At 44.9% G+C, this 10,361-nt stretch overlaps 1 protein-coding gene across 1 annotated transcript in view; it reads left to right on the top strand.

Annotated features, from left to right (window-relative positions):
- The first annotated feature begins 1,080 nt into the window (after positions 1-1,080).
- The window catches only part of PHF12 (PHD finger protein 12), a 56,063-nt gene continuing 46,782 nt past the window's right edge, over positions 1,081-10,361 (top strand). The window contains exons 1-2 of the mRNA XM_075854293.1: positions 1,081-1,755; positions 3,896-4,077. Coding sequence (XP_075710408.1) covers positions 1,702-1,755; positions 3,896-4,077 — 236 coding nt within the window. The 5' untranslated portion in view covers positions 1,081-1,701. The remainder of the gene's footprint in view (positions 1,756-3,895; positions 4,078-10,361) is intronic.

The raw sequence follows: 10,361 nt of genomic DNA, 5'->3' as shown, positions 1-10,361 counted from the left end.
TTGCAGGAATCCCTGCACCGGCTACAGAAACAACCTCATTCAGATGAATGGAACCGATTTTACGTTGCAAATATTTCTGCACCAAAATATGCCGAATGTGAATTTACCCTAGGGCTTCCTTCACACACGGTAGATTTGTTGCAGACATTTCTGAGACTACAATCATGAATGGGGTTGTTTCGCAGCATCTGCATGGATTTGTACAAGTCTTTCAGACGAATGTGACAATTGCAGAAATTTCTGCAACAAATGTGTCGCTGCATGTGAATATGCCCTAAAGGACCTGCAAAAACACAGATTATATATATATATAGATGGTATAGCAGATTTAGACTAAATAAAGGTGGTCACATGACAGAGAAGACTTTCTTCCGGTTCCGGATGTTATTATACATGTTTATACAGAGATGATTGATGATGATGAATACAAATGGTAAATGAACGGTCTTGACGGCCACTTTGCGTTTTGTTTTCTAGGTGGATAATAGAATATATTTAGCCTGTTTTCGATGCATTGTAATGTATGTTACAGCAAATGGCAGCCATTGAACTTGTGTTGTATTGTCGATGACAAGGCGACTATCGGAGACTTGTATTGCACGCACACTGCTATCTGCTATGAACATAAGACACTAGAAAGCGCTGGTTGTCCCGGAAAGAAGTCTTCATTCCGTACATGCCAGCTCCAACATGGCCGCTCTCTTATTACACACACATACCGCGCATGCGAAGACAAAGCCAAAACATAAACAAAAAAAGGTGAACCAGTGCGCTTGGGGTGTGACGTCCTCAGCCTCCACTCCCCGGTGCGTACAGCTGCTGTACACGCCTTTTTGCGATCTCTGCGCCTGCGTATTAATAATGACGTAACTTAGTTTCAGGCCCCACCCCCTGCTGTGTACCGGTTGTGTATGTGCTCCTTCAAACTTAGGACGCATGCGCTGATCAGTGACGTCACTGTATCCATCCACTCTCTCCCGCCTCTCTCGTGGCTGTTCTAGGCTGCCCGTTCTTTATCTTTCAACGCATGCGCACGGTTGCTGACGTAGATGTCTTCCCAACTACTGTAGCGGCTCAAAGAATCTGTCTAGCGCGCTGCGCATGCGTAAACACCGTGACGTCCCTAAGTCTAGCGCTGCTCCTATCCTCGCCGTGTAGCGGCTCAGCGCTCCCCCTCCTCCCTGTTCCACGCATGCGCAAAGGTCTGTCTCCCGCGCAGTCACTTTGCGCCAAGTGCGCGGCCGCTGCTGGGGGAGGGGAGACGCACGTAAGCAACCGCGGAAGGAGTGGAGCGCAACAACCACCGCGTCACGGAATAGTGTACCGTATACAAGCCCTTCTCCCCTGTGGAAAGACGGGGCCAACATGGCCGAAGCTCTGATGCTTCCTGCAGACCGCAGCCATCGCAGGAGGAGGGACCGGCGACCCGTCGGCTAGGCCCTGGATAGGCCTCGCCATATCCCCGGAGCAGGGAGCGCCCCCTTCTTGGACTGTTTCCATCTAAGGCTTTCTTGTCAGTCGGATACCTCCAAGGAGACAGCGAGGCTGCAGGCCTGTGTTCTATCAGCAGACGCCCGCCTCCCTCCATCCCCGTTACTCGGTTCTGTTCCCTGGGGGAGGCCTTGGTGTCCTCTGACCACTTATTCTGCAGGCGGTTGGCCTGTGCGTTCTCCACTGCGGTACCGCCTCCGATACACAGTCATGGAGACTAAAACCATTGTGTACGATCTGGATACGTCCGGGGGGCTGATGGAGGTAAGCGGAGCGATCACATTCTCCTTGTCACCTGAGCCCTCCACGCCTGAATGTCACATACACACCCCGTATACATAGCGGAGCAGCGTGTGCCCTGCACGGCTGGACAGAGAGAGAGGGGGCACATTGTGTACATCATGCCAGCATATCCACAGTCAGCAATGTGCCATTCCTCTTACCCACCTCATAAGGTCTGCCCTCAGCTCTTAATCGGGTACGCATGCGCAGTTATCACTCCACTCCTATGTCTGTAGTGTCTTCATTAGAGACCCTACCTAAAGTTCTACAAATGCTGTGCAGGACCATACAAGCTCTTGCTCCCTGTTGTCAGCCATTTCAGACTGGAGAGTGTCTTACTGAATGCCAGGGGTCTTCTGAGTGAGTGATGTTACTTAGCTGGGGGGGGGGGGGCAGACCTTATGAGGTGGGTAAGAGGAATGGCACATTGCTGACTGTAGATATGCTGGCATGATGTACACAATGTGCCCCCTCCCTCTCTGTCAGCCGTGCAGGGCACACGCTGCTCCGCTATGTACACAGTTTGGTTGCGCGACTTGCACGCAGTTTGTTTTCATCACGTTCCTTTCTTTCTGTCATTGAGGGTGACTTATCTAAACTAGTGAAGCCAGTACCCACAATAACCAATCAGACTGTGGCTGTTAGTCTTCAGGGGGGCTCTGGAATTAAGAGCTTAAATCTGATTGGTTGCTCTGGGTGACAACTAAACTTTTTTCTTTTATTCCTTGCACTAGTTTTGATAAATCTCCATCCATTTGGACTGGAACTAAGGATCTGCATCAAGGTTTCTATTCTTAGACCTAGAGCAAGGCAGAGATCAATCAATGATTTGTCATTTTAACTTATTTTGTCCTAAATTACAGTTTACGCAAACCAACCACGAGGCACAATTCGTTGAGACACCACCTGTCTGGAATCACTAACGTATGTCAATAGATCAGTTTTAGGCCTCCCACTCGCCAGCGTGTTTGGTCCGTGATATATGTCGGCTGCATTTCCCAGTCCGAACACAGTACAGGGTGCCGGGCTCTTAGCATCATAGTTATGTATGAAGCTAGGAGTCCCTGCCTCGCTGCGGGAAAACTGTCCTGTACTGTTATGTTTCCAGTACGGGACAGTTTTCCGCAGGGACTCCTAGCGTCATGGATAACTTTAATAGGATTTGTCAGGTTGCAATATTCTGCCTCCAAAAAAACAATGGAAGCTTAAGGTCAGGATCATACACACGGTTTTGATGCTGTTTTTTGAGCCAAAGCCATAATTGGATCCAAAAGGAATGAAAGGTATAAAGAAAATACTGATGTATCTCCTCTTTTGTGTCCACTCCTGTGTTTGGCTAGAAAAACTCACCAAAAGCCATCAAAATTCTGTGTTTCTGGCCTAGAGGGGTTGTCTGGAATTGGTTATCAGTGTCTAATTGTTTCACTCTTGTTCATGGGCAAGCTGGGTATGAGAAGTGCGGATTCTGGAGGTAAAAACACCCACTTTTTCTAATCTCGTACAATCCCTTTGGGTAACTAGTGGCTTTTTCAATTGGATTTTTCTTATGGCAATCAGTGTGGATAACAGAAACATCTGTTTTTCTGTAAGGATGCAAAAACAGAATAACGTAGAGACAAATGCTAGTGTGAACAGAGCCTTAGGCTTCGTTCACATCTGCACTCCGGTTTCCGTTCTGCTTTGTCATGGGAGCAGAACAAAAAGGAAAAACAGAAAACAGCGCCCGACGGAACCCATCGATTTTAATCAGTCTGGATTTTTTCCCTATATTTTGGACCGGCTCTGCGATGCAGATGTGAACAGAGCATATGCTGTGTACAATCATTGTATTGTCTTAGCAAGCTACAGTAGGTACATCAAGTCATTTCAGAATAAGTGCCCCTTGAAAAACACAATTGCAAAGATGAAAATCTGCAACCAGCTAACACTCCTCATAGTGAATGAACGCTACAACTCCTCACAATGATGTGGTTATTGACAGGAAGTCCAGGAAAATGTCTGCTCGCCAGTCCGGAGACGTAATATATGTGAATATGAGCTGATCGTCTTAATGCTTTGTAGGCAAGCTATGGAAATCTGTTTTATCATTAACACTTTACTCGTTCTCCTGTACCTACACTAGCAAATCCAAGCTCTTCTGGCACCACCAAAGAGTGAAGAAGGGGAGAAGAAGAGCAGGCGGCCAGAAAAAGAGCCCAGGAGAAGTGGAAGGGCCACCAACCATGACAGCTGTGATAGCTGCAAGGAAGGAGGAGACCTTCTCTGCTGTGACCACTGTCCAGCCGCTTTCCACCTTCAGTGCTGGTAAGAGACTATAACCCCCCCCTCCTTCTACTTCATATTCTTTCTGTGCGTTGCATTGACTTTGAGGAAAGTTGCCTGATCATGTGGATTATTATTGTTCCCTGATTCTTTGTCTGGTGTTTATTATAATATGGGCTGACTGGGTTTCCTTCTTCTCTGTGTGCTGATCACAGGCCTTGAAGATTTACGCAGCTTATTTTGTTAGTTTTTAATGCTGTTATCATAGTGTTACTGTGTATAAATAAGGCCGTATTCATACGGCCGTGTTGGGTCTTTTGAGATACAGACTGTACTGTACGTTGGCCGCATTTCCCGTACCTAACAGTTCAGGGAGCTGAACTCCTAACTTCATAGTCCTCTGACGCTCAGTCACTGCCTCCCAGCGGCACTACCGTCCCGTATTGAAAACATGATTACAGTATGGGACGTTATTCCAGAGGGGAGGCAGGGACACCTAGCATCCTACATAACTACGATGCTAGTAGTACGGCTCCCTGAACTGTGTTCTGTCTGGGATTTGAAGCCGATATACTGTCTGTATCTCACAGACCAAATGTAAATGATGGGTTACAGGATATTTCATTCTCTGCTTCTGTACATATATTCAGTGTTTTGCCACCAACCACCCATAGGTGGCGCTGGTGCTGCCTTTCTTCAGTTAAAAACCAATACAGTTCTGTTCATTCTCCTATTAGTCTGGCAGGTTTTTGGGTCTTTTTGATCATTACGGAGAATTGCTGACCAGAGCTATGACAGAACGTTAGGACATCTGTATCTTTCTGTGATAGAGGACCAGACCTCCTCCAGGGAATCCTCATGACTGCGCTGGGTAATTCTATTGTTGCATTGCTCCTTGAAGACATGTTTTGAGTCTCTAACATGAGTGAAAGTTTCCCAGCCCAGTGTTTACAATGTTATTAGATGGGGACACCACAATTTTAGTTGCCCTGGGAGAAAATATAATTAGGCCTGTATAAATCTCCTGGTAAAACGAGTAGTGCTGGGAAGGATGCCAGCTTTGTTGTTCAAGGACAACCTCTATTGTATATGGATAGCCACTCGTACATGAAGGGAATGATCATTCCCCTTTTCTTGTGGGCTTGAATCCTGTGTGTGTACGGCTCCCATGTTACAGCGGTGACACAGACAGGAAGGAACTTGTGCATGTTTACATGACGTGGGTCTTGCTGAAAACGCTCAGTACAGGGTGTCATTTGGGGAGCTGCTCTGTTTTATCTTCCCTTGCTGTAGATAGATGAATGCAGCTGTTATATTGTGTTGTGTAATTGCCTGAATTCCCCCAAAGCATTTGCTGCCTATGGGACGCCAGTTACTCCTTCAATCTTATTGTATTATGGAACGTTCTGCAGCTTTATAAGGCTCTTTTCACGTCATTTCTATAGGCAATATTACAAGGATACGTACTCTGTGATGTAACCATATCTATTAACCAACATAACCGTATGTTTTAGAGCGTGGGAGGAAACCGAGAGAACATATAAAATCTGTACAGATGTAGTCCCTGGTTGAATTTAAGCCCATGACCCCAGTGCTGCATGGCAATAGTGCGAAGGCTCCTATGGGACAAATATATGCCAAGTGTCCTTATGCAAATCTAAAAGAAAAAAATTTACACACGGTGCCACACCGTGCAGATTAAAAAGTTAAAAGGAGTGTATTGCAAATGAAGGTAATGCCGCTCACCTTATGTCGTTGTACAAATACAGGTACAACACTGTTGTAGGCAGAGAGTGAGTCATTTCGTCAGCTGCCGCCATCCCCAAACCGGTGGACATCAAGTGTCACCACAATCATCGGATAAAAAGAGGTAAAAACACAGGGAGAAATCCAGTGCTGCTGGCATCCAGATAAATGACACAATAATGGTAATCGTAATGAGGAATTTCTTTTAGCCTCCTAAAGCAGTAGCAGAGTAGTGCCTCTACATGCGGCAAGCCGCCATACATTAAGCGGCATTACGCAGGACCCAGGATATTACAGTGCCTGATGAAGGCCAGAAATTACCGAAACGTCGCACTTAAACTGGCATAATTACTAATATTAAAAATCTATCTTTGGATAACGACTTCTGTTGTGGTGTGCATTGTAACGTTTCTTATAGAGTAGTGGCAACGTGTCAACGCCTTTTGGTGTCTTCATTACACCAGTAAAAGAACAGTGGGTTTAAATACAGCACTAAACAGATACAATTATTTGGGGAAAAAACGCCAAAAGCAGGAGAAAATGACATCATGCAGGTCAGGTCAAGAGTCTGACTGACCGGTAATAACACCAATATGGGAGATAATGATGGTTAAAGACTTCAATATGTGCTGCATACTAAACTGTTGCAAGGAGAGTCCATTAATAAATAGCCAGTATAAACAGTATCGTGATAAGAGTATAATGAATGGAAAATAAAATGAGACACATTAAAAATCAAAATAAGACCGTAGCGATGTCTACATGAGTCGCTGGAACTTGTATAACATTACAATTGAGCTGGAACGGCAGGAATCTAAAGTAGGGTGAGCAAATTGTGATGTGTGAAACATGACCAGGGATCGCTAAATGAAACGATCTGCGTGGGAGAGCGAACATGCATAGGAGCTGCACTAGATCCTAAGCAAAGTGCTGGGATGGATTCCACTGATAAAATAAGGTTACCGATGCCCAGATGAGTGGCAGGTGTGAACAGGAGAGTAATAAATGTAGGGATGGGAAAGAGGGGCGGGATGATTTGTTGCTGTGGGTGAGCAGTGCATCGGTTACCGATCACATCTAAGTTATGTGATCGGTAACAGCTCGATCCTGCGTGACAGAGACACGCAGGACCCGCTGTCAATGAAACCATCAGCCCCGCTGGCCTGACTTATTCAGGTCTCGGTGCACGATACAGCTACTCTAGTCTGTATACAGGCCACAAAACAGCTGTATCTCAAAGTAAATTTTTTTAATAAAAGGTATTTAGAAAGTTGCACAAAACAGACATTTTTTTATTAAAAAAAAGGTTTACATGGCCTATAAATTCAGACAGTCTAAAACTTGGCAGAAATTGTGCAAAACTTAACACAGTGGCGCATGCTGCATCTTGCTAAATATATTAGACATTCTTCTCTTATTTAGACCTTATTCAGACGGCGGTGTTTGGTCTGAAAACATGATTACGTACGGGACAGTATTCCCGCGGCGAGGCGGGGACTTCCAGCATCTTGGATAACTATAATGATAGGAGCCTGGCTCCCTGAACCGTGGTTGGTCCGGGAAATACGTCCGGCAAGCAGTCCATATACCACAGACCAAACAGAGCTATCTGAATGAGGCCGAACACCTCCTTATTGGTTGCCTTACTCTCGACCAATATTTTGTGCTTAAATTTTGGCACATTTTAAGACTAAGCCGCAGCTGTCAGGGTATGCTGGTAGTTGTAGTTTCTCAACAACTGGAGCGCAACAGGTTGAAGAAGACTCCTCTTCGACTAAGTTCACACCTTCTATTTGAGATATTACATTGTAGTGAATGGGATTTGTTAGAAACCGCACCATTTTCAGCTGATGCAGTTTGTTGCTTTTGTAAATCTTTTGTCCTAGGAACATTTTGCTGGCGCTGTTTATTTAACGTAGTTGCGGCCAAGAAAAAAGCACGTTTTTTTTTGGACTTGTGAACCTATACAGACCGAATACTGCTCAGGGTTTACTACTGTTGTAGTCTATTAGATAGATACATATGTAGCACAAATGTCTCTCCTTTGCTGATAGTTTGCTGCAAAGTTCCAGTGGAAATAGCATTGTGTAGTCCGAGTTGCTCAGCTCTGAGGATTGCTTATCGGCTATGAGCAGGACCAGGTCTGTGCAGCTTTTCAGCCTCTGAATGTATCCAACAATGTTTTCATTCACTGAATGCAAATAGATCTTGACAATGGTGAGAAATGGAAACACCCAGTTTATTAGAAAGTCTCAGGACTTTTCATTATACAATGATTACGGCAGATCTCCGTATAATATGCTTTCCCCAGCCAGGCAGCGTATTCTACTGTCCACTTTCATCACTGACTAATGAATCCAACAGGTGAAAAGTGAAGGTGTGCGCTTCCTCAATTAAAAGTAATGTTTTACCAACTGTCCTCTTAAAACGTCATCAGCAATCCATATAACGCTTGTGTTTTGAGCCAATCAGACTAAAGGCGTGAGCGTTATACAGAATGCCGACAGCGCTTTAAGATGACATAATAAAAGAATACTTTTAACTAAGGACGTGTGTGACCACTATTAACCCGTTAGAAACTACCCTGGCTTCAGTCCACCGATCTTGACTGCACACTCCGTTTATCCGAAAGCTGACGCGGAACGTAGACACCCTTGTTTGGGTGAGCTTACTACATTTTATTTACTATACCAAAATTAATTATACTTTCAGGTCAAAAGGGGTTGCTAAGACAAATGATGCAAAATAAATATTGTGCAGTTTTTCTAGTAAAGCTTTGCAAAGAATACACCGAACTTGGTTATTTCTCCTCCCTGTTCAGCGATGATGGCCATTGTATACGGTGTACAGACGCAGCCATTACTTAACAAGGAGCGGGGCTGGGTTCTTCTCATAATTTGTGCAGAAGTTGGCATATTCCTTGCAGGCGGTATTTAGATAAATAGCACAACATTTTATTTTTGCTGTGTAACCCTTTGGACTTTGTTGACTATGGGTATAATGGATTGAGGGCAAGTAGTTTTAGTTTTTGTTCCCCAACTAGTAAGGCCACATGCGCACAATGCGTATTATCTGTGGGAACTCCGCAGTGTAAAACCGTTCCTACACGTTGCAGAGTTTTTTCATGCATAGCTTGACCTGCGGTTTGTTAAAATCTGCGGTATGTTAACTTATCTTGTGTTTCCGCTTGCAAATTGTATCTGACAAAGACAAAGTCTGGTACAACTGAATCCCACTGTGAGGCTCTGTTTTTAACTAGTATTGTGTTGATCGGATGTTAATTTTTGGTTAAAATGCCACTAATTTCATTATTTCTAGTACAGTTCTTTTTATTCGCTATATTGCTAAAGAACTAAAGCATTTTCATACCTGCACTAGGCTTAGCACTGTGTCCGTTTTTGACCAGTGTTTCTTTAAAGGGGTATTCCTTTCTCGGATATTACTGGCATATCCACAAAATTTACCATAAACGTCTGATAGATGTGGGTACCAGCTCTGACTCCAGTCCTACCTGGTGAGCTGGCCATCGCATCCAGGTGGAGAATAAATGGGAAGGTGGCCACGTGTGCTCGGCGGAAAAGGCTGGATTTACACAGCCGTGTTCAGTCCATGATGTACGGTCCGGACCGTATGTTGGCTGTATTTCCCGGATCAACCGCAGTTCAGGGAGCCGGGCTCCTAACATCATAGTTATTTGTAATACTAGCAGTCCTTGCCTCTCCACAGGACTACTGTCCCGTACTGTAGTTATGTTTTCAGCACTGGACATTTCCCGCGGAGAGGCACAGACTTCTAGCATCATAGATAACTACGGTTCAAGGGGCCCGGCTCCCTGAACTGTGGTCGGTCCAGGAAATATGGCTGATATATGGTCCGAAGAACACGTTCACGTGAATCCAGCCTTACAGTTACACTCATAGAAGTGAATGGAGAGAACTGCAGCCACCGGAGAGAGAGCAATTTCAGCAGGAGGAATGGTGGTCGTGAAACCTCTGTTCTAGACTTAGATGCGGTCCCAGAGTTGGGACCTTCATTGATCAGACATTTATGGCATGTCCCGTGGATATACCATAAATGTCCGGGATGGGAAATACCCCTTAGACCCTGTTCACACTGAGTTTTAACTGCGGCAAAAAACATGCCCTTTCTCCGGGCGTTTACGGTTTTGACCTCCCATTGACATCAAACAGAGAAAGCATTTTTTGCCCGTGGCGCTCAGTGGCCACAGCCGAAAAAAGCAGCGACAAACTGAGTGCAGGCAAGTCAAAATCTGCCTCAAAATTCCAGATGGAATTTTGAGGCAGATTTTTCTGCGTGGAAAAAAAACCCTGCCAAGGGGCCTTAAAAGGACAATTTCGTCAAGAGTCAGTTTTTAGGGGAAATGAAGGATGCTCGTGCCACTGAATTTCTTTAGGCGCAGCAATGATATGCTTCATAGATTTCAAGAAAAAACGCCCAAAAAGTTGGGTGCCAGCTGTAAATTCTAGGTGCATTTACTACTTGGCTCCTGGGAATTATCCAGTCCTGTTTAGGTGTTTTTTTAGTAGTGGTGGTGGTAACCCAAATGAGAAATCCTTCTG

This window comes from Rhinoderma darwinii, chromosome 2 (genome assembly GCF_050947455.1).
Source record: "Rhinoderma darwinii isolate aRhiDar2 chromosome 2, aRhiDar2.hap1, whole genome shotgun sequence".
NCBI classification, from domain to species: Eukaryota; Metazoa; Chordata; class Amphibia; order Anura; family Rhinodermatidae; genus Rhinoderma; species Rhinoderma darwinii.
This window is presented reverse-complemented; position numbering and strand designations above follow the sequence as displayed.